The 24,189-nt window shown below is 37.1% G+C and overlaps 3 protein-coding genes across 3 annotated transcripts in view; 1 reads left to right on the top strand and 2 right to left on the bottom strand.

The window, feature by feature from the left end:
• Positions 1 to 4,790: 4,790 nt before the first annotated feature.
• Positions 4,791 to 12,038, bottom strand: LOC107664235 (phosphatidylinositol 5-phosphate 4-kinase type-2 gamma). Its single transcript, XM_016454747.1, has 10 exons — positions 11,445 to 12,038; positions 10,065 to 10,162; positions 9,709 to 9,805; positions 9,421 to 9,567; positions 7,408 to 7,554; positions 5,846 to 5,884; positions 5,647 to 5,760; positions 5,299 to 5,563; positions 5,073 to 5,176; positions 4,791 to 4,978 (listed from the first exon to the last, which is right to left on the bottom strand). The coding sequence occupies exons 1-10, from the start codon at positions 11,604 to 11,606 to the stop codon at positions 4,898 to 4,900; spliced, it is 1,254 nt and encodes a 417-aa protein (XP_016310233.1). The 5' UTR covers positions 11,607 to 12,038; the 3' UTR covers positions 4,791 to 4,897.
• A 3,462-nt stretch (positions 12,039 to 15,500) lies between these two features.
• On the bottom strand, positions 15,501 to 18,698 carry LOC107664167 (insulin-like growth factor-binding protein 5). Its single transcript, XM_016454629.1, has 4 exons — positions 18,044 to 18,698; positions 17,144 to 17,178; positions 16,590 to 16,709; positions 15,501 to 16,261 (listed from the first exon to the last, which is right to left on the bottom strand). Exons 1-4 carry the CDS (start codon positions 18,411 to 18,413, stop codon positions 16,151 to 16,153), a joined length of 636 nt encoding a protein of 211 aa, XP_016310115.1. The 5' UTR covers positions 18,414 to 18,698; the 3' UTR covers positions 15,501 to 16,150.
• LOC107664113 (SPRY domain-containing protein 3-like) overlaps positions 16,242 to 24,189 on the top strand; it is a 63,570-nt gene continuing 55,622 nt past the window's right edge. The window contains exons 1-2 of the mRNA XM_016454571.1: positions 16,242 to 16,293; positions 16,606 to 16,712. Coding sequence (XP_016310057.1) covers positions 16,242 to 16,293; positions 16,606 to 16,712 — 159 coding nt within the window. The remainder of the gene's footprint in view (positions 16,294 to 16,605; positions 16,713 to 24,189) is intronic.

Here is a 24,189-nt window from a genome sequence, read left to right as displayed (position 1 = left end):
CTCTCACACGCCTGGTTGCTCCACCGTCACACTGACAGGACATCCTCACAGGACAGGAGGGGGTTGAATCCAACAGGAAGGACTCCAAGAATCTCTTGATTGCAGATAGTATCATCCATATAACCGGAGAGAATGTTTGTTTTTCTCCAAGTATTGGTCTAAACAACGCATGGAGCCAAGATAGAATTAAAGTGGTTTCACGAGGGTGTGGTGCAACAACAAAATAAGGATTAGAACAAGCCCCAGGGTGTATATGTTACACGTTACCCAAAGCACAGCAAATCTGGACTAATGAGCAGGCACATAATACTCTTATTGGTTTCTAAAAGCATTATGAATTCGGCCGCAGTGATATGTAATATGCAACTTTACATGCAACTTTGGGAAAGGTTGGGTGAGGTCTGCTAATTTGTTTGGAGTGACATTCACTGTTTTAAACAAAACCATCTCTTGTTCTATTTTTAAACAAAGTAGATATTAGATGTATTAGAGTTTACATGTACTTATTAGCATATTCATTTAATCTACATGCAATGTAGGCAAAAACAAGCAATTAATAATTAATAATTAAGAACCAATATTAGCAATACTACAATATGGAATTTTAATAGTGCCCCTAAAGCAAATGGTGTTTGAATGCAATAATAAAGCAATAAATAAATCCATTAATTAAATTAAAATACATTACAAAATAAATAAAATAAACTGGTAGTTCAAGTGTCTAAATTTGCTCAGTCCAATTTGATTAACAAAGGGTGCCTTTTAATGATGATTATGAATTATTCAGGTGCTTACAGAAGGCCCTCCCTCAAATAAATAAATACATACATTATAAAATGAAAAATAAATATTTTAATTATGATTTTTTGTGTCCAATTGCTTCACCACAGCTTAACTGTGAGTTATTTAGATGTGTGTGGATTGACAGCTTTGATCTGAACACCATAAGAGTTAAATCTGTATCTATTTGGCCCTGAGCTGTTGGGGCCCTGGGGCCCCTGTATGTTTTTTTTTTCAGAGAATCTTTTCACAGTTCTGAAAGTCTAAAAGGAAAAAAAATATCTCGCTGGTTTGTGCCTGATACGCTGAAAAAACACAGGCCCCAGCAGGACAATAGCAGGAAATGGTTTCGTGGGTCGAGGGGCAGTGAGTGGCAGGCAGAGCAAGAGAGATGTAGGAAGCCAGCCGTACATCAAACCCCCCTCACAACACCCCTGGCATCCCCCGCCGAACATTTCAGCAACTGCTTCAGAAGTACACACACTACAAACTGATCCATAATCTAATCTGATTTTAAGACTTCCATTTCTGCCTCAAAGCTTTTGGCTCTAAAGAACAAATATTTGAAATGTTGTGGTTGGGTTGGCTTCAGTGTTTAGACATTTCTGTTTGAACATCCTCTTAGCAGTACCGCACGACCCGAGTTGAAAATGACAAATTTATAGCAATCTGTCAATAACAAAGGGCATAATTCATGAAATATGAATAGAACAAATTACTGTGTGAATTATATATTAAACAAATCATTTCAAAGGGTAATTACGTATGTATTTACAAATGTATAAATATGTTTCTGTGTATATATGGCTGTTCAGAATTAAATACAAGCTTACTGAATAATATGCACTGTACACTGCATACTGCATACTAGTACTGCATAGTAGTATTTCTAACAAACATAAAGCATCGACTAATATTTCAAACATTCATATGCTACATTAACGTCAAACAGGTGACCTTGCGGTTGGGTTTAATTCAGTGAGTGGCCTCCAGTTTTAATGAAACATTTGTCTTAATTCTTGGCAGTCCAATCAAATAAGAGTACACAAAAAAAGTGGTAAAAATCATGGCTGATATTATGGTTCATTCATCATATTTGGAAATGGAAGGTCGGGCCAAGCACACTGCATTATGGGATCCTTTTGCTCACATGCTCTTTTGTATACAACACCTTTTGTCAAATGTACACTCTAAAAAATGCTGGGTTGTTACAACCCAACCTTGGGTCAAATATGGACTAACCCAACTTTTGGGTTAAAACTTTAATTAAAAAATTTAACCCAACAGCTGGGTTAGTCCATAAGTGACCCAACGATGGGTTGAAACAACAACCCAGCATTTTTTAGAGTGTAGTAGGTCATCTGACTATGTGATGCCAGAAAGTGCACATACACTACAAAAATATTAGTAGTATGATAGTATGCTATTCCAAAAAGCTGAAATTTGGTAAATGAATCAGACAACTGGTTCAAAATTTAAACTGGTTCCAAATGAGGCTTATTTTGTACTTTTCACTTTTAAATGTATGAATATTGACCCTCTGTTTTCTTTGTATATTTCATTTATGATTGGCTTATACAGGGCTAATATTGCTCTGGAAGCTGCTAACGTACTTAACCGAGGGTTAAAAGTGACCGTAACCCAGCACAGTATGAAAAGCCTTGAGGAGAATGTGACGCTCTGAACTCCGTGTTCCAGCTACTCCTACAACCACAAGAATTCGTCAGCAGTTTGCAGGGCGATTAGCTTTTTTTTCCCCTGCACGCTCCCCATTGTTAAGAGTACATCTTTTTGTCAGTGAAACAGGAAAGAGTTTGTCAGCAAAATCACAGCTCCTGGAAAGGACTAGGTGGATCCTGTCCTTGACCTCTCTTCATGTGCGGAGGCCCCGGCTAAACTACAGCGACCTCAATTCTTTCGAAGTTTATCAGTTACAATAAAAATAGTAGCTTATCATGAGCTATATAAATAAATAACCATTTAATTTTAAATGATTAACACATAAAAAAAGATATTTTATTATAACATTTTTATATTAAAATATTAATAACAAAGGCATACAAAAATATGAATAATATAATAATAAATAATATAATAAATTATTTTACAGTTTATAATGTACACATCATATTAACGAAAAAACAAACAAAATAGATATACTTTTATTTGTGCGATTTTATCGTTTTTTTATGACTTAGGGTTAATTCTGAACTATTATTCAGAAATGTGGACAAACAATATAAGTCCAAAATGTTGACTGAAACTGTATACAAATTTCATGTACATGTAAATGTTGACTCAATTTCTGTTTCTCCCAAATTATAAGAAAAATGTTTTTTTATTGTACGTAGGAATGCACATTACATGCATTATGTGAACACAATGTAACAACGTGTCTTAATGTAACAACATGTTAAGGTGTTAAAACAGCTCTAAAAAATACCATTTAAAGTACAACTATTATGGACATACTGTAATTGTACAAAGCTAAAATGAATAAATAACAGAAACCATGTTTTTGGAAATCTCTGAAAAATATATTTGGTCCAAACACTGATTTGCAAAATAAATAAAATGCAACAATAAGGCATTTCATACTAAATCAGCTCAGTGTTGCTAAAGTATTTCTACTACAAACTACAAAACTTCCTCTTTTCTGCATTAAGGCTAACTGCATAAAATAGCTCAAATAAGAGAAAAGAGTGTGTGCTCCATCCATCCATATAAACAGTCAGCATTCAATTCATAATATTACTTTAATCTAGACCCTTAATGTACACATAAGGTCACCGGCTGGTCAGTTTGTGTGTTTTTCTTTTTTTTTACAAGTATCTTATCCTCCTCACAACATACTAGTGCTGCATATATTAAATGAAGCTAGCATGCACTTAAAGCATCGCACAACTTGAGTTTCTGTTATTCCTCCACAAGCGGTTAAGGCGACGGTTTCTCTCTCAGCCAAGCCAAAGTCCAAAGAAAGAGAGAGAACACGCCAAGAACAAATTATGTCACTGCTACAGGTTTGGAGTTCTATCTCCTTAACAGATTAAGCGATGTTCCCATGTTTGTAGGTTATGTCACAAATTGATTCATGTGAATCTAGTGTTATTCATTTGTGAATACACCCTTAATGAATGTAGCTGTAGTGTGGATGAGACATATCAACATGTCGTGCTTAAATATCATGTTATGAAAATATGAAGCACAAGATGAAAAAATATGAAAAGATGCTAAAAAAAAAAAAAAATCAACGTGTGATGGCAGTAGATAGAAATGTTAAAAAACAATGTTAAGTGAACCTGACAAAACCTGTGAAGAACAAGAAGAATGGTGCATGTCACCATAGAATTAAAATAAAATATTATATTTTGCTTTAAAAAAAATAAGCCTATTAAACACCATTAAGAATTTTTTTATTCAAAGTTTATTTTTATAATAAAACACATTTCCCCTCCAAATTCTCATAATTCAAAACAAATATATATGCACATACAAAATATAATAGTATATACACACACAAAAACGGAATATAGACAACTGTATCTAATCTAAAATAAGAAATACTTCCATTTGTTAACCTAATAATAATTTGATTAAAAATGACTGTATCGAGTAATATTATTGTGTGTGCGTGTTTATGTGCATACTGTATATACCTAATATATGAAATCTAAAAAATCTAAAATGAGAAATACTTCAATTTCATACTCAATAATAAAGTACTTTTAAAATACAATTATTATTAATACATTTATTTTCTTTGTGTGTGTGTGTGTGTGTGTGTGTATCGACACACATTGCATTTTATTTTTAAAAAGTACTGTATTATTGCAATGACAATCACATATATATATATGGACAAAAAAAATAATTTTAGTAAAACAATTACTGTATTATTGCAATGAGAATCACAAAAAAAACAAAAACATCTGGACATATTACAGTAATGGGGCAAATGTGTTTTATTATCATAAAAATAATGTCACAATGAAAAAGAACTTAATGGTCCTAAAAACAGACCTAATTTCTTTACGCAAAATATAATTTATGATTTTTTTTCTTTTGATTTTGGGGTGAAAAGTGACCTTGAAGTGTTGCCAAAGACACCCAGAAGCGGTTACGCAAAAATGTTGGAGATGAATTCACGGAATCGTTTGGCATACTGCTCTGGATGAACCGTAGATATTTCAGCACCAGCCTGAAAGGAAGGAACAGGATGAGTCATGTTATTATAACCTCCTAGAACTCAGAATTAAGCAAATTATACTAGACGAGTGCGCTTTTCCACTCACGCCATGTTTAACGGTCTTCGCAGCGTGGGCAGCTTTCTTCTTAGTGTCGTACTGCGTCAACACGTCAATGAGGCCCATGAAATACACCTCCCTCTGCGGCGCTCCTGGAATCCAACACAAACACACATATCACCTCCTTTCCCGCTTCCCTCTTCCATACATGCTAGATGCGTGTTCCCCCTTCCATATCCTCGACTTCCTCTCCGGTTTCCTGGCCAGAACTCACCTGGGGCGCTTTTGACAGCGTATACATCAATGTAAGGGTCAAATTCTCCAGGTCCCAAGGGTTTGAAGGAGTTCATGTAACCGGCGATGCCCTCCGGCGACGTGCCGTACGAGCCCACCTGCACGGCCGGAGCAAGGCCGTTCTCAGGATCAGTGTCATCTTCACAGCTGGGCTCCTCGGCCTCCTCTTCCTCCCGCTCGCCACGTGCCACGTCATGGAGGCCTAACAACAGGCTGTAGTCCATTATCTTCAGCTTCACCAGGAACTATAATCACAGGAACACGAAGAGCAGGGATTTTAGAGCCTTTTAAACATCATCGTGACATTTTTAAAAGTACAAGTCTTCACCTCTACATCTCGGTTTAGCTTCTCCATAATCTTCTCTTTCTGTTCTTCTGTCACGTACACCTTCTGCATGTTATTTCTGAAATCCATGTCTTTAAAAGTCGGCAGCTCTTTCACCTGCATTAGAAGAAGCAGGAATGTCTGAATTGTGTCTTATGTTGCATCAGGTAACTTTGAAAAATGATCTGGAGTGGCGTCTTACCTTCTCTTTGTCACTGGCCTCACGATCAACCAGGGAACCCTGAATAAAACACAATGTTAGACGCTTTTTTAAGAGAGTCTTGAGTGTGTTTTTCATGAAATGTATGAGCATCAGATGCTCTAACATGATTTGTTGTACATCAGTGCAATCACACCCTCTTGTGGCACAGAATCAAAAAGACTAGTTCACCCAAAAATGAAAATTAGCCCATGTTTTACTCACCCTCGAGGCCCGTTTACACCAAAAGCAAATCCAAAGACACCCTGGCCATTCACATAATTACTAATAGATATAATTATAATATCATAAACATTATGATGATTATTTTATTATGATATACACTGCAGTTAAAAACTTTTTTTTTGTTTTTAGATTTTAAAGATGCATTTAAGATTTATATTTAAAATACATGCTTATTAACGTCACATTCATCAAAGAAATCACGATTTCTACAAACATATTAAACAGCACTACTGTTTTCAACATTGATAATAATAATAATAAATGTTTCAGCACCAAATCTGCATATTAGGATAATTAAGATTACGCTTTCTGAAGGATCATGTGACACTAAAGGCTGGGATGAAAACTCAGCTTTGGATCATAGGAATAAATTACATTCAAGAATATAATAAATCACAATAATACTGTTTTACTGTATTTGCCATCACATAAATGCAGTCTTGGGGACTTGTACATTTTTTTTTTTTTGAAATGGCATAAATATAAAGCAATATAATATAAAGCAAATATATAATACTTAATATAATATATTATATAATAATATATAAAATAACATTAGTGATTTTAAACAAACAGCCATTGTTTCCATGTTGTTTGAAAATGTTAAATGTGAATTAAAAAAAACTTTTGATACAGAGTTGGATCAACTCCCTGAATAAAGTGAATCATAGAAATGAATCAAACTTCAATAAAAAAAAAAATGTAGATAAATTTTAATTGTAATACAACAAAATTATTATTGAAATATCAATTTTATTGAAATGATTTACTGAGACAGTTTGAATTGATTCATGTAAATTAATCAGTCATTAACTCTATCCCAACATGCCTCTAAAGTGTAAATGAAAAAAGATGCTACTAGTATAGTCATACTTATACACAATACTACTACTACTAATAATAATCATTTTAAAATTATTTTAATTATTATTCATCTTAAATTGTATACTGTCATAAATATATGATATTGCCTATTCTACAAGATGGAAAAAACCCTTGTCCTCATTGAATCTCATCCATAAAGCACCGTTTCCATTTCCAGCTCTGTCAGTGTAGCCCGGCACTCAGATCCTCAATAACTGGCACATCGGAGATATTATTATTCATGAACTACTCATCAATCATGTCTACCTAAATCTCTTAAACCAGGTCTAAGGGGATGTGCCGCATGATTTAGGTGTGGTTTGCTTATTGCTCGAGAAGTTAATGATGTGTGCAAGGACAAATATCAGTCACGCTATGAAAAGATCAGGCACACAGCATTACAGCCAAAACAATCCCGAGGAAACAGCATCTCAGCGGCGAGGAACGGTTCCTACCTTCAGGTCATATTTCCTGTGGACAACGAGTCTGTGGCTGAACATGTTCCTCATGACGATCAGGTACGTGTCCTCGCTCTCCACCGTAACCCGGTACATGCCCAAAAACTGAGGGAGGAGTGTACTGCCATGACACTTGACTATATGCTGCGAGACACAAAACAAAAGGAATCATATTCTGTGAGCTTCAACCATAAAGTTTAATGTTCATTCAATGGCACATAGTTTATAACCAATGAACCAACTTTGAGTGGCATATGGCATCCAATACCAAACAATAAATTACAGTTTTTATTCCGTCTGCATCACTGCACACCTAGACTAACTTAAAAATCAGCAGTGCCGAACTAAAACTGCATGGAATATGAAAGAAAATGCATGTTAATAGCACTTTAAAAACAAATATTAGCTTATAATTGAACATTTAGTAAGAAATTTGTCGTTAGAGATTTCTGGATACGTGTTAGTGCACCCACAGGACATGTTGTGAATATAAAGGCAATGCAAATGTAAAAGCAGTCTCGATTAAGATCTGCTCATTCAGCTACAATGGAAACTGAGAAACCCACTCGCTCACACATACTTATCTCATGGCCGTCACGACACTCTAAACAAGACACAGGCACTCAAACGCTACACTAACCCAATTCTTACAAGAGTGCAAAAACAAGAGCTTTAAAACATTATACATCTAAAAAAAAATGATAATACGTTAACAAATACATGCTTAAAAGTTTGGGGTCAGCTTTTAATGTTTTTAAAGCAAGTCTCTTATGCTCACCAAGGCTGTGTTAAATACAGTAAAATAGTAATATTATTACAATTTAAATAATTGTTTTCTATTATAAAATGTTTGAGAATTATATTTATTTCTGTGATGCAAAGCTGAATTTTCAGCATCATTACTCCAGTCTTCAGTGTCACATGATCCTTCAGAAATCATTCTAATATGCTGATTTGCTGCTCAAGAAATATTTCTTATTATTATTATCAATGTTGAAAACTTTTTTCCACAATTCAAGTAAAAAAAAAAACATTTATTTGAAATAGAAATCTTTTGTAACATTATGAAAGGCTTTACGGTCACTTTTAATCAATATATTGCCTCCTTACTGTATAAAAGTATTATTTAAAATAAATAAATAAATAAATCCACCTGACCCCAATCTTTTGAACTGTAGTGTAGCTGTTATTCGAGATAAGGAAAATCTCCATTCATGGTGGCCACCATGTTGAAATCCCATGACCTAATATTTCTCTTGGTGGTGCCTTATTTTTGGACAATTTTAGCTGTGGCCTAAATGAGCTATTCATGACAAAAACACCTTTGAATATAATAACGCAAAACTTTATCATGATGCTGTATGCATGCCAATAGGTTTATAAACTCTAAGACTACCAGTCTATCGACCATAAACGACTTACTATACCTTTACATAACCACACAAAAAAACAAAAGCTCATTGTCAGTCATAAAAAGAGAAATTTACCTATTTTAAGGAAGTGAGAATGTAACATGAAAATGACTTCAGAGACTAAACAAGTTTGTATGACAGTGTAGAGAGGAAATGAAAACAAACTTTTGTCTGATTATTTCCCCAACACATGCAACCTTGTGTAATATGTAAGCTAAAGTCGTATACAATTACAGTATGTTTAAGTTTAAGCAAACAAGCTTAAAATGTAAAACACAAATGCCATTTGTCATACAATGTGTCTGTATTGTTTGCAACCTTTTAAAGCTGAAGTTTAATAACTAAGAGAGTGCTTAGTAAGTTTAATAACTAAGAGAGATACTAGTTTGTGGTGGTAAGGCTATGAATTTAATCTGAACAGATCACAACTTCTAGAATCATATTTGTATGTAAATACCAATGTGCATAAGAGACGTTCATGAAGGATACAGCAGTTGAACAGATATCAGCTATCTCATAGATTAAATATTCCATTGAAGGCACATTTGATATGGCTTGAATTAACCGTGAATACCCTGACCACTATGTTGTGAGATACCTGGTGATACTCGGACAGAATGTTATGCATATCAGCTACTTCTTCACTGGAGATCTGCTTTGCTATCAGCGTACGGTCGTAGGATGTGAAGAGAAGACCTTCTCCCTGTCCATCGCCTCTCATGGGAGCACTGCGAGCCAGGGACACCTGATGGAAAACATCCATGCATGCAAGAGCAAAAATTCAGATCAAATTTAGCAGTAATATTATATTATATCCAAGAACAAAAGAAATAAAATACTTTCAATCAATGGATGCAATGCACAAAATGTTTGACTATCAGGTCACCTGATAGTCAAGATCTTCAATTCCAAATCGCTCCCTGAGGTTCCTGAAGACTTGCGGACAGTACTCCTTAAATTTAAAATGGCCTGGAAGATTCTCTCTGTAAGGTACAGAACGATCATTTCATATTAAAAACTCCATCGGAATCCTGCATTTCACATGCACCTGAAGGCAAAATGCTGCTTTGACGTGGCTGTCCTGCAGAAAAAGCTGCCAATTACACTCTTTCACTGTCATTACAAGAATCCGTCTAAATGAAGGTAAACATTCCTGCTTATAAGTTCAAGTTCACATGTAGACACAGTGCGCACAGTGCAATGCAAATCTGTGTAAAATAATGATGTGCTTTTGATAAATACTTGTTGAAGAGATGGTTGTTCACTTTAATTTTGGTGTTGGCTTTGAAGTCGTCAGGGAGCAGCATGACAGGCACCGGAACTTGATTCAAATCATTTATCTGGAAAAACAGAGTGGGGAAAAACTACTTTTTTGCATCTGAAATTAACTTTGCACTTGCAGATTTTCCATATCCTAACGGTGAATGACTCAATGCTTGTATACGCCCCTCTTCTAACACATGTCATTGCATGAAGATTTCCCAGTCTCCCAATTACGCAACATCTAAATCAGGGGTGCCCAAACTCGGTCCTGGAGGGTTGGTGTCCTGCAGAGTTTAGTTCCAACTTGCCTCAACACACCTGCTGGTAAGTTTCTAGTATGCCTATAAGAGCTTGATTAGCTGGTTCAGGTGTGTTTAATTGGGGTCCCTCCAGGACCGAGTTCGGGCACCCCTGATCTAAATGATTCATATAACATAAACACTCCCTAAAAGCAATTACTTCCCCAGGATCCTCCAAAAATCTTAAAGGAATGTTTACAAGATTCCTAATGGAATTTCAGTCATAATTAAAAACACTATGATCTGCATAAATAGTCGAGCATTTTGACTAAATAGTTTTGCAAGTAACATATAAATGGAAATGGAAGACGAATTTAAGATACTAAAAGCATATATCTCCAAAAAATATTTTCTCTACAACAGTTACTCGTATGAAATCTGACTCATTTGCCAAACGGCTCTTTTGAACAGTCTCAAAGAACCGTTTAAAGCAATAATTCAATGATTCGTTTACCTCGTGACGTTATAACATCATCATACAGTCCGTCATTCTAGAATTTAAATTTATCTAAAACGTTCAATCAAGGACATATATACTTACATTATATTTAAATCGTTTTATTTTCGTACGTATAATATGGGAGATTATTGTAGGCTAATAGCATGCGTCCTACTTCGATTTATTGCATATGCATTTCAAATCACTAAAACAAAGTCGTAGAACCTAAATATGATTTGCATGTCAATTAAACAAAACCAAAACAATGGCAAGAATCGGTTGAACTGCTTCAGACCGATTCAGTCTGATTCGTCACAAATCGTTGAGACTAGTGTTGTGAACCAATTCTATTTCAAAGAATCGACTCAAAAGAAAGATTCGTTCGCAAATCGGTAGCAACAGTCGCAAATCCGCCGCGTGCAATCAAACAATGTATCCGTTTTGCGTGACCTCATGAGCCAAAACCTATATCAACAACAGTACACTCAAATTTTATTAATATTACTATACATCATGCATTTAGTTAAGTCCTCAAACCCCCAATATACGTGCTTGCAGCTAACTGTTAGCTCATAAAATGGCAGTTGTGTGATGTAGGAAGTGAATCATATACCGCCTTACCGAATGATTAACGCCCCACATGAACACGCTGAGCATCGGGTCGCTCGCCCGGAACACTTTGACCTTCTGCTGCACGAAATGTTTCTTTTTGGTCTTGGTTTTGGGGGCGAGCATGACCATCGGGCTGGAGGCGCTGCCGGTGTTACCGAGGGACGCCATCATCACGGTCACTCCCCTGTAACACAGCGGTCTCTTTTCCTCTCGGATCCGCCTCCCCCGTTCCTGCTCCGGTTCCTCTAGCTAACAATCAACGGTCGAAAACAACACAAGCTCTAAATCGCGGTGGCTCGGTTTTCCGCTGTGTTTGCAGGCCCAGATGGACCGATTCTTCATGGAAGTGAACAACACTAAGTTGCTGTAGTGTGGCAGTGATCCAGATGCTCCTCCCACAAGTTCAGAGGAACAGCTCTTGATATATTGTGACAGCAAGAATGTGTGTCAGACTTTCACCTGAGTGTAGCCTGCGTCACGTGGTTTGTGAACGTACAGGTGAGATGAGACAGTAAAAACATCAATACTAACCTGACCATAACTATAATATTTCGTCTGACAAGTTCCTGCGGTTGACATGACTGACATGTCCGAACGAACCGTTGTTTTGAGGTGGATCTTTTCAATGATTCGGTTGAACCGGTTCAAAAAATACGGTTCGTTCACGAATCGGACAGAATAGGTCCTAGCGCCAGCATGAGCCGAAGTTACCTTGACTGATGGGGCGAAAAACATATAGTTTTATCAACATTAATAGGCTGCGGAACACGTTGTATTTAGCCTAATTAAAAATATACGAAAAATGTTCAGCCAGAACATTTATTTAGAGATTAGGGGTGCGTTTCCCAAAAGCATCGTTAGCTAAGTGGTAAGTTGGATTGAACTCTATTGGTAACGACGGAACTTTTGGGAAACGCACCCTGTCAGAGACTTGGGAGTGGGCTTTTGACTTTTGGGCCTGTAAAAACTAACGCGTGAAATGAGAGGAATCACGCAGCAACACCCTGGCAACCACCCAAGCCATCCTAGCATTGTCAATGTTTACACAGGTAAGCACAACTCACATTTTCCTAAAATCTGTAGAAATTACAATATTTTGTCTATTTGCCATTGTCTTAGCAGTGGTGTCTGGGAAGCCGTTTTGAAAATGCATTATTTTAGCAATTGGGTTGATGTCTCTGGAGGCGCAGAAATCATTAGGAACTTTTGTGTTTTTGGAGTGACAGTATATCAAATGCAGTGTTGAGAAGTAACTAGTTACATGTAACTAAATGATGTAATTTAATTACAAAATAAATGTAGTAATATGTAATAAAATGAAAATAAATAAATAAAATGTAATAAATTGTAATCACTTACATGTAGTCATTTACAGTTACAGTAAATGTGAAATATAAATAAATAATATGTAATAAACTGTAATCAGTTACATTTAGCCATTTACAGCTACAGTAAATTACAGTTACAATTACTGAGAAAATTAAATTTACAGTTAGCCTACTTATGAAAATGTTAAAGTGCCCCATTATGGATTTTTGAAAATCACCTTTCATGCAGTGTGTAACACAGCTCTAAGAGAATGAAAACATCCTGCAAAGTTTTACATTTGAAAGTGCACCGTGTATAAAGTAATTGTCTCTCAAAAGAAAGAGTCGACTCTGAATCATTGAAACGAGTCGTTTTTAAAACGAATCCCAAGCCGTTTCATGTTGACGTCAACATGAAACATTAGCATATTGCCCGCCCACTTGTTGGTCTTTTCGCGTTTATTTGAATGAAAATGCAAATTCATTCTTTGCCACTAGGTGCCGCTTGTACAAAATAGCGGTTTCCCCGGTAACGCTGTACCCAAAGCAGCACTGCGCTCACAAACACTGCTTTATCAGGCATTACAGGCGAAATGAAATGAAAATGAGACCAATCGGACCAATCACCGCAGATTAGCGTCATGCAAAGGAGGGGTTTGGAAAAGTGAATCGTTGAGCGAATCGTTTGGGAGTCGTTGAGCATGTAAGGTAAAAATAAATGCATATTATAAGACAATGAAAGTGTTTTTTGACCTTGCATGCATGTCACCCTTTTGTTGGGGACTACCAAAACCAAAATATGAACTTTTCATAGCTCATAATAGGGGCACTTTAACAATTACAAATTGGGTTACATCTGATTTTTTTTTTTCCATAAACACCCACATACATATTTAATTGATGTCTTTCATAAATTGCAGTGACTGCTCTAAAATGTGTGACACCAATGTTTCAGGAGTTTAGGACACATGCTTATTCTATAACGGTTTCCTATTTGGATTTATGCATATGCTTTATTTTTTAAAGATTAATTGTTTTTTTCCCCCCAAGCCATTGTTAGATGCCAGTGTTTCCTGTCATAGCTATGCAAAGATTTGATTTCAAAAACAATATCATAGCTACTAAACTTTTTCTTGTTATGGCTTTAAATCTGTATTTAACCTCAGAATGATCTCAAAGTAAGTCTGATTTTGTGGTGGCCGTGCTGTAAAATTAAATGAATATAATCTTAATTAAAGTGATGAGGGATTTCGAAAGTGACAGTAATCAGTGTTGAACTACTGTGAGGTTAACCCTGCCTGGTTTACATGTTTGGAAATTATCAACAGTTGAAAACATTACAAATTTAGAAAAGTAAACAAATGTAATCAGTTACATTACTTTAATAAAGTAATTGAAATAGTTACACTACTGCTGTATTTACATTTTAGATACAGTAATTTGTAATCTGTAACCTATTACATTTCCAAAGTAACCTTCCCAACACTGATCAAATATCATATCAAATGTGGGTAAAATACCTTTTATATATTTAGTTATATCTTCCTCTGTAGATTCTATATTTTGGCTCTCTTGATTCGACACAGCTAATAATATATGCATACAAAAATGTAGCTTACGTTACAGAGTGAATAAATTCTCCAAGTCACAGTGATTCAAAGTAGGGCATGACGAAAGCACAGACAGACATATGCTATATTCTGCTATATGTTGTTACCTTGGAAACAAGCATATGGATTGTTGTGTGAGTATACGTGTGCATGAATCTGTCTTGGCACAAAAGCTCCAGCACTCTAAATATTTAATATGTCCTTTATATTCATGAGAATTAGACTATAAATAGCATTATATGTAACTACTTGGCTGATATAACAAGATATTATACCCTGATAAAGCATAAAGTTATTCTTAGTAAGCAAAAACCTGCTCTGGGCTTGCAAAAATGCACAGTCACCATAGCTCAGTATGCACAAGGTAATATTTGTATGTGACATTTGTATGAGCATATGGCTGTATTTTTGGAGCCAACAGCAGCATCTGCTCTTTCTTGTTGCCTTTTGCTAATTCATTGCTTCTGTTTTTTTTTTCCTATTTCAGTTGTGCATTTGCATGGTTTGATAGTATTCATAATTTATCATATTCAATTTCATGCACGTGGGTTCCCAAATGAGATCCTGCAAAGAGTCAGTCTTTATATTAACATATGCATTTATTTTTCTCTGTATCCGTTTATTTATTTATTTTGTATCATAGTTCTTGCACACGTTATATATATATATATATATATTTATTTATTTTTGCAATGGGCTCCTTTTCAAGGGCCCACAACTACTGGCACATATATTGATACAACAAAATCAGTGTGAGGTACATTGATCAGACATTATTTTGTGCACTTTTTCTCAATGCATTTTGGGAATGAGAAAACACAGAGTTCTGAACAAAATACCCAGAATACAATCTGAAATATTGAAAATTAAGCGATATAGTAACACTTTCCAATACTGAAGGATCAACATAAATAATGACATAAAATAATACAAATTATATAAAAAACACATGTACAGCAGTAAATGCTCTTAAGGGTGTGTTTAAGTTGTATTTTTGTTTTTAATCCCTTTTTTATGGTGACACCATCGCATGGCGCTCACTCTCTTAGCAAATAAAATAAGCTCTGTTTTGACAATGAAAAAATATATATATATATATATATATACATATATAAAATAGCATATTGAAATATATAAAAATATGCCTAACAACTTCTCGAAAAAGGTAACAGCCATCAGCATTCAAGAATATTCCACCTCATGACACAACCAACCACGATAACCTCACTTATGTACAAATAATCCACGACGTGTGTTTGCGGTCAGTGTCGTATGAACGAAAAAGGAGTACTTCCCAAATGTGCACGTTATGATAGCGTTTAGATGTCGTTTACATGACAATGTGTACGATTCAAAAGTATGCAAGTCTTCGAGGAAAAGATTCAAGGAAATTTAGACGCAAAGGTATATTCTGTTTTCATATCTATAGTTTTGTCAGTGTATCATTGGAGAAGGGGAGAGGGGACGTCACCCCATCTGCTTAATAGTTAAACAGCCCATTGAGAAACAAACATAGGAGTTGTGGCCAGGAATTAAATATCTCTCTGTAACAGCTGACCTATCCCAACTTAAGCTCATGTGGTGTAGTGGTCATTATTTCTGTGTTCTGATGCTGTTTATTCGAGTTTATGGCAGTGAACGTGGTCTGGACGTTCTGAGTGAGGGCCCGTTTCCATGTGAAGTGGTTTATCCCTGGAGTGTCCTGGTCGGGCAGTGTCTTGCACCGAGCTGAAGTCATCCCCTCTCCCTGTACCCCTCCTCTTCCTCCAGGCTCAGAGCTATGGGGCTGTCACTCCCCTCACTCTCCATCACATGGTAAAATGCCATCCCCGGCACGTGATGGCACGGTGTTGCCCATCTCGTCGACGCACCAGCAGTGGCCGCGCTGCATGCCCTTAGAAGACCGACACTACAAGACAACAGGAGATTGTTCTGGCTTTGGTACATCAAAGGTTGTCATTCGCAATACAAAATGGCTCATAATGGTGACCTTCAGATTTCAAAACTTCCTCCTTAGTTCATTTATTGAAACAAACTTCCACAAGGAAGTTGGGTAGATACTACTAGACCGGAAGAACTAACAAAAAAGTAAACAACAGTGATAAAATAATCCTTCTCATTATTATATAATTGACTTTTTTTAAATGTTAATGTTACCAAAGCCCTTTTACCATATCAATAAAGCCACTTGAATCTTTTCCCTATTTCCATTGGATATTGATTTAGTTAACCAGTACCTGCTTTTTCCTGTAGAACCCACGAGTGTCACAGTTTGGGATGTAGATGTCACGATCGGACTGGAAAATGGTGAGTTCGAGACCTCGCAGGACAGTGTTGAGCAGCTTGCGACATGGAGCCTGGTGAGGAAATGTTGAGAACAAAATGTTGGAATGCCACACGTCATGCTTAAGAATTTGTATTATGTATATTTGCTTTAGAGGCATTTTGATCATTCCATTCTCTTCTGGCACTGATTGTTTTGTACTTAGAGGTACACAAATGAGTTTGGTGTAACAATATAAAATAATAAGTATATTCAATTATATAATTATTAAAAAATCACATAAAATCATAAGGTTTTCAGGATCTTAAAACTAGAGTCCCACTTTAATTATACAGCCACAATCTGACCTGTCTAACATTTAATATTCATTTAACAATTGATATAAAACAGTTAACAATGAAGCCTAATTAACCCTTTTTCCAGTAGAGTTTTTTTTTTTTTTATCTTGGTCTAATGCTTAGATTGTAAGCATTAATTATAGAAGCCAAAAACCAAAGATAGACTCACCTTGTCTATTTCACCACTATTTGAAGGATGTGGCCCTGTGAAAAAAGGGACATTAATACTGAATTATGACTCTGCATTTTTTAGAAAAATACATTGAAACCTGTGATTCAACTAAATGAGTATATATGGCTGTGATTTAAGAGTATATGTTGTGTGATTTTGGATATTTGATCTGGACAAACCCACATTTTTAAAGAATAGTTCCTGAAACCATTATAAATTGACGATATAGGCTACATCTCTTAAGTTGTAATGACTGAAAGTAAACAGTAGATGGAGACTGCATGACTACGCTTCACCTGCTACATGAAATGACACCGTAGGAATGTGGGTGACACTGATATACACTCAAGAACACATACACACACACATACACTACTCTTGCTCTTTATCTCCTCTGTTTCTCCTCTTTATTCTGCTCTGAATAGTTCTGATGTTCATATGCATGGCACAGTTGCATATACTGTCACATAACTACACACACACATCTATACTCCTATACAACCCTTGCACATTCATCCAAATGGCCATTATTACAAGTGATCTTCATCATGCGTATTTACGACATGCGAAAGCCTCAAATCACAGAAATGCCTTTACACCCTGCAGGAATTTACAGCCATCACATGCAAACCAGCAGCTATTCCCGGCACTTTATGCACATGTCCTTGGTTCAGTTACAGTTTTGTCATCCTACCAAGCCTCTGATATGGACACTGCAGCGCAGCGGCTTGCCAGCACATCCGTGGAACCTGAAATGCATCCTCGAGCTATTTCGCTGTGGTACTTAAAGCAGATAAGCCATTGCATTTTCTCACCGCATGCGGCACGGCGAGACGCCGGCGAAGCTACGGCATGGAGGAAGGGACCGCAAAGGCATCCGCTGGCTGAAACTCTTACCTGTGGGGCGGGGCCTCTCGGTGGGACTGGTTCTGCTCTGTTTGGCGCAGAAGCCTCTGCCCTGCAGCAGAGCCTGAAGGGGGCTGTGTTCACGTGGAGGGGGTACGCAGCGAAGCCCCTTGGCGCAGCTCAGGGTGTAAACCCCGCAGGGCTCCCCCGACGCCAACACGGTGGTGCTGGGCGCCCCAGCCGGGTCCCTGGAGGCCCGGCCCGTGCCCGAGGGGTGCCCGTCTTTGCAGGTCAGGCAGTTTTTGTGGGGGCCCAAGCGACCCGCCAAAGACCAGGATCCACTGTAGATGATCAGCAACAGGACAATGGGCGTTAAGTTGGAAAGGAAAGACATCTTGCGTCTGGGTCTCAGGTTCTCCATGCACGGTTCTATCGTACGTGGCTGATGCTATTTCTGGAAGTCTGTTTCTCTTTCCCCTCTCTGTTTCTTTGCTCGCTTTTCAGCTTGGTGAGGCTGCGAGCTGGGAGTCCCCTGCAGTGCCAGAGGATACAAACCGAGAACGAGTGAGAAACGGCAAGCAGCAGCTTTTAAAGATCTGAAAGGCGGTGATAGAGAGCGAGAGGGAGAGAGCACAGTTATGACACCTTCAGGGGCTGGGACTGAGAGAGAGAGAGAGAGGGAGAGAGAATGTGTAAGGGGGGTGGAAAGAAAGAGAGAGATTATTTTTCCTTTTAGAAATCATCAAGCACTGCTCCAGCTTTCCCTCACCCATTATTGTATCTGGAAACATTCCTTTGCCCAGGATACTTACTCTGGCTATGATGGTTACTTTTTCTGCATCATCTGTGAAAATGTTAGAGCATTCTAGTAATCTTTGCCATGGTAACAATAAAGGCGAGGGATTCCATTTCTCTGCCGACTACGGTAATTTGCTTGTGGGAGAGTCGCACCATTAACTCTGTTGCTTCTAATAATTCTAAAAATATCAGCCACTTCATAGAAGTCAAGCTTCTTTATGTAGCATTGTAGTATTAGTTACTTTTGGAACCTTTTCATGATCTTTCAGATGCAGAAAAACTACTTATTAAAGTTGCGATGAAACTGAAGTGGTGACGGATCTTTTCTTCCATATTGTGACATACTTCCGAACATCGAAAAAGACAAAATGTGGAGCAGGGATTTGGTTTGAGGTTCAGTTGATTGGATGTTGAGATGTGGGCATTGCACTCCAAAAATGGATGTAGACGAACGTGAGCTTGGGGTTGGCATTCGTCACGGAAGTTACGAATTGCCAAGCCAAAACGTTTTTAAAAAATGACACCTATATGGACTAAGCATTCACAATAATATCAACAACATGTTAAGTTGTGACGCAAGAAATTTCTGAATCCAAGCCTCTACTTGTTTTAATTGAGAACACTCAATATTTATTCACACATTTAAACAAAGCTTTTAAAAACTAAAGGTATAAATTACAGTCTCCAGGCTCAGTGTCCTGGACACCAATATTTCAATGATTCATAAAAGATGAGTCACTGTCTGACCATCCGACATTTCTGTATGGAGATAAAGGTTAGGATCATGATTTTTCAGTAGTATGTTGCTTGCTTTTGGGATCTGATAATGTTTGGACCCGTTGACACGTGAAGTCAGACTTAACAAGCAGACTGAACAAGCACCTGAATTGAGAACGTTACTTTATGATGGAGTGATTCAACCAAGGGTGATTCTGCCACTTAATAGTTTATTTTGGAGAAGGGACCGTGTGGATACTTGGGGCAGTGTTTTCACTGGAATGTACACAAGACGATATATGCCAGCAGCTAATAATGCAATCCATCAGCCTAGTCATCCAGATAAATCTGATCTCTTTGGAGGACTTCATAAAGTTCAGAGTTGTCCTTTGGCACAGATACCATTAATCGAGTCGTCTTTTAGTGCCGAGAAGTCTCGGAGTGCTTTTGTTGAAGACGATGAAAATTCCATACAGTGGCCAAGGGGTTTATACCAAGATTTAAACTAACTATTTTTACCATCAGGATGCACCCAGCAGATATGTCTGATGGGCTCTCTTACATGCAAAAGCCTGCTTTCAGGTCACACCCAGCTGAAGGGGTCCCATAAGGACAGAGTGGTGTTTATTTGTTGTTGTCGTGAAGCGGGATGAAAGTTAAGATGTCAAAGATGGGCTGGTATGAGTGCAGAAGGCAAACAGGATTTAGATGATTATCTTACGATATTGACATGTGTGGTCATAGTTCTCTTTAACACAACATGTTTGCTTTCTGAGTCTCAGTTTGTGCCGCAGAAAAGATCTGTTTATCGGTTATGAATACCATTGAACAATCCCAATTTGATAGGCCAGGCCTAGTTATTTAACTTCTGGAAACCACAAAATGTTGGAGTGTTCCTTGTTTGGGCAAAAGTCGGCTGGCTGATGTTCTCTTATTAGAGTTGATTAGTCTTGGCAATGAATGCAAAAATCACCTGCCATCTGACATTCCCATCCGTGCCACAGCACGACCCCGTTCTCTGTTTCCACATGTTCTGGCAGGAGAATGTTCCAAGAAGCATGCCAAACCGATGGGGTCTCTCTGTTTCCAGATTCACCAGATTACACGGTTTTCCTCCTCATCTCTGTCTACAAGTCAGAGTTCAATGGTTCCGGCTCTTATGTTTCTTTTAAAACTTTTCTGCTTCCATTTGTCAGCAGTTTCTCAGTGTAACTTACACCAAAAATAAGATGCATGCATCATCCTTTCTTTCAGATGTTACGGCCCATATGCTTACAGTACATTTAACTCCTGCAGTCGTTATGAGTCACAGACATAAGGGGCCTTTAGATTGTACCAAATGTTCTGTAACCCACTTTGTGTGAGGTAATAGAGTGCCAGACTGTTTTAATAGACTGAAAATACGTCCTCACAGAATGAAAAATGGAAATAGTTGTGTCAACACTTGTGTTAATAATGTGTTAATAATAAAGTATTTGTGTCACTTCATTAAATGGAGTACTTGATTCTGATTGGTCTTTCTTGGTATTCACTGGCCAGATACTACAGAATAATAACCGTTGACCAGGAAAATTATGTAGCCTATACATCTCAATAAATTAGAATGTCATGGAAAAGTTCATTTCAGTAATTCAACTCAAATTGTGAAACTATTGGTGGGTTTTTGTTAAATGTGAGCCAGAATCATCACAATTAAAAGAACCAAAGACTTAAACTACTTCAGTCTGTGTGCATTGAATTTATTTAATACACGAGTTTCACAATTTGAGTTGAATTACTGAAATAAATGAACTTTTCCACGACATTCTAATTTATTGAGATGCACCTGTATCTGACCACTCTTATAGGATGAATGTCTCTCTTTAATCTTTACAAGTAAAAAAATAAATGAATTCAAATCAATATTTTATATAGTTTTTTTAAATGTATTTATTTTATTAATTAGCTGTGAGGTAATGTACAGTGTGTTTTTAATTTAACAAATGTGATTGTGGCAGTATTCAAGCGATAATATACAGTCAGCTGGCCATTATTGCAAAATAAACCCTATTTACCCTGTTGGGTTTATTTTTTTTGATGATGACCAGCTGACTGTATATTGTCACTTAAATATAGCCACAGTCGTTTTTAAATAAAAAACGCATGATTATACGATAATAACATATTATATTTTTTATCTGTACAATAGGACCCAACTGTGTGCGTGTGTGTATACACACACACACACACATAAAAAAAGCATGATTATACGATAATAACATATTATATTTTTTATCTGTAAAAGGACCCAACTGTGTGCGTCTGCGTATCACAACACACACACACACACATAAAAAAAGCATGATTATACGATAATAACATATTATATTTTTTATCTGTAAAATAGGACCCAACTGTGTGCGTCTGCGTATCACACACACACACACACACACACGTAACGTCTTGAAAAAATATTTATATACTTTATGCTTATACAATTATATGTAGTATGTAAAATTGGTCAAAAGATAATTTCTCCTGCGCAGTTCTTGAAGCCCAACTCAAAAACCCCTGTGACTCGCTGTGAAGTTTCTCATTGGTCAAACGCCTGTAAATCAACTCTGTGACGCCTTTCATTGGTGCGCTGCATTCATTCCTCGACTGACGCCATCCAGGAAGAGCCGCTTTCGCTTCTGCGAAGTTTGTCAGGTAGCTTAGCTAATGGAATCGATAGCTAGAAGTAAACATAAGTGGCCTTAGAATGTTATAACGTCTTACCCACTGATGTACATAAGGTACGTACGTAACGACATAATATACGTTACATTGTAATGACTGTAGACATTTAGCGGTTCTGTAGTTTTTGTATTTATTTCGAGTAGGCCTCAAAGCTAATAATTTGTTAGCTATGCAAGGTGATTAGCAGTGATTGAAACTAACTTGCTAGTATGAGCTATTGCACCTGTTACTTAATTATTTCCCGTCTGTCAAATGTGACACAAGCTTTTCATACAATCATTATATAAATAGTAACGATACGCTGTTATAATAGAATTTAGATAATAGTTTATTGTTGACACTATATATAGCATTGATGTAGTCAGTATTTACATAGCCAGATGCTTTTGTCTGGACTTCTGTCTGTCCAATTTATTTAATGAGAAACAAATAATATCTGTATCTGTTGCTAAATGCTGTAGTAGGTGCCACCATGTGATTGACATGATAATTATGACAATCTAGAATTATCCTCTGTCATATCCTGGGTGTATGTATAACAGCTGACACGTTACATCTGTTGAGGCCTTTTAGACTCTTAGATAACTCCTTATAGTAGTATAATTTATTGCATGTGTGTATAGCCCAAATATGACAATAAGGCCCTGTGATAAAGATAAATGTTTTGTAAACGACTGATACTGGGGAACTTCATACAGTTGACTCTAGATAATAAGGTATTTAGTGCTGTGATGTTCATCTTAGGTGTAGGTGGGGAGACAAATATGCATCCCATTTCTGAACCATTGCACACTTTAGAGCAGGGGATCTCAAACTTTTTTATTATGTCAGCCGAGAACCCAAGACGTTAAATATTTGCTTAGTATCCACTGATATTTTAATTCATATTTCTATAACTTAACGACACATTCACATGTACATGGTTTCTTTTATGACAGTCGGTGGTCACATGACTTGCAAGTAAACTTAATCTTTGTGTTTTATTTTTTTAATTGCTTATGTATGGGGCTGCACGACGGACAGAAATTATATTGTAATAATTTTTGTCATATATTGTGATGATTTCAATGATAAAGTTTAACAGAGTGAGCTGGACTTTAAATGAACTCAAACCTCTTTTATTCATTACATTCACACTGGTGTTTTAGGAACCCAACCAAATAGAATATAATAATGTTAAAGGGGTCATATGATGCTGCTAAAAAGAACATTATTTTGTGTATTTGGTGTAATGTGTTTATGCGGTTTAAGGTTTAAAAAACACATTATTTTCCACATACTGTAGATTATTGTTTCTCCTCTATGCCCCGCCATTCTGAAACGCGTCGATTTTTACAAAGCTCATCGGTCTGAAAAGCGAGGTGTGCTCTGATTGGCCAGCTATCCAGTGCGTTGTGATTGGCTGGACACCTCAAGCGTGTGACGGAAGTGTTACGCCTCTTACCATACTGTGATACCCTTTCCCGCCCGGAGTGATGAGACAAAAACATTAAAACCCATTATAAACGAGGCATTTGTTTCATCCAGTGGGGACATAAGTACGGTTGCGTTGCATCGCGCCGCGTAAACATAAAACCATGTCTGCATTTGTGATCGGAGAAATGACAAACAACAAGCACTACTCTACACTGCTCAAAACTCACGTTTGAATCGTCAGTGGAAAATTCTTTAAATATAAAAACGTACTTGCAGTGTGTGAGTCTGAACAGCCGGCATTGTAGTCTACTCTCCCATAGGCTCGTGACGACACATTGATGTCCTAAGACACGAAACGATTGGTTTGTGCGAGAAACCGAACAGAATTTATATAATTGGTTACCTCTTAATACACCACTATGTCCAACTGCCTTGAGAGCGCGCACGGCATCCGGTGCGTGAGGTGTGTACAGCTCTGGCGTAGTTTACGCAAGCGCCGGAAGTGATCTCTCGCGCGTATACGTCACTCATTGTTTACACAGTGCACA

This window comes from Sinocyclocheilus anshuiensis, unplaced genomic scaffold (assembly GCF_001515605.1).
Source record: "Sinocyclocheilus anshuiensis isolate Anshui unplaced genomic scaffold, SAMN03320099.WGS_v1.1 scaffold67, whole genome shotgun sequence".
Taxonomy (NCBI): Eukaryota; Metazoa; Chordata; class Actinopteri; order Cypriniformes; family Cyprinidae; genus Sinocyclocheilus; species Sinocyclocheilus anshuiensis.
The sequence above is the reverse complement of the archived record's forward strand: the minus strand, read 5'-3'. Positions and strand labels throughout refer to the sequence as shown.

What these genes read in the sequence shown, in the direction of transcription:
- LOC107664167 (XM_016454629.1), bottom strand. Translation starts at nt 18,413, where the DNA reads ATGGAGAACCTGAGACCCAGACGCAAGATGTCTTTCCTTTCCAACTTA. An exon ending in ATAGTGGTGAAATAGACAAG is followed by an intron (nt 16,710 to 17,143) that starts GTGAGTCTATCT and finishes TTTCCTCACCAG; the next exon opens with GCTCCATGTCGCAAGCTGCT. An exon ending in GGTTCTACAGGAAAAAGCAG is followed by an intron (nt 16,262 to 16,589) that starts GTACTGGTTAAC and finishes GTTGTCTTGTAG; the next exon opens with TGTCGGTCTTCTAAGGGCAT.
- LOC107664235 (XM_016454747.1), bottom strand. Translation starts at nt 11,606, where the DNA reads ATGATGGCGTCCCTCGGTAACACCGGCAGCGCCTCCAGCCCGATGGTC. An exon ending in TTCTGTCCGAGTATCACCAG is followed by an intron (nt 7,555 to 9,420) that starts GTATCTCACAAC and finishes TGTGTCTCGCAG; the next exon opens with CATATAGTCAAGTGTCATGG. An exon ending in ACAGGAAATATGACCTGAAG is followed by an intron (nt 5,885 to 7,407) that starts GTAGGAACCGTT and finishes TGTTTTATTCAG; the next exon opens with GGTTCCCTGGTTGATCGTGA.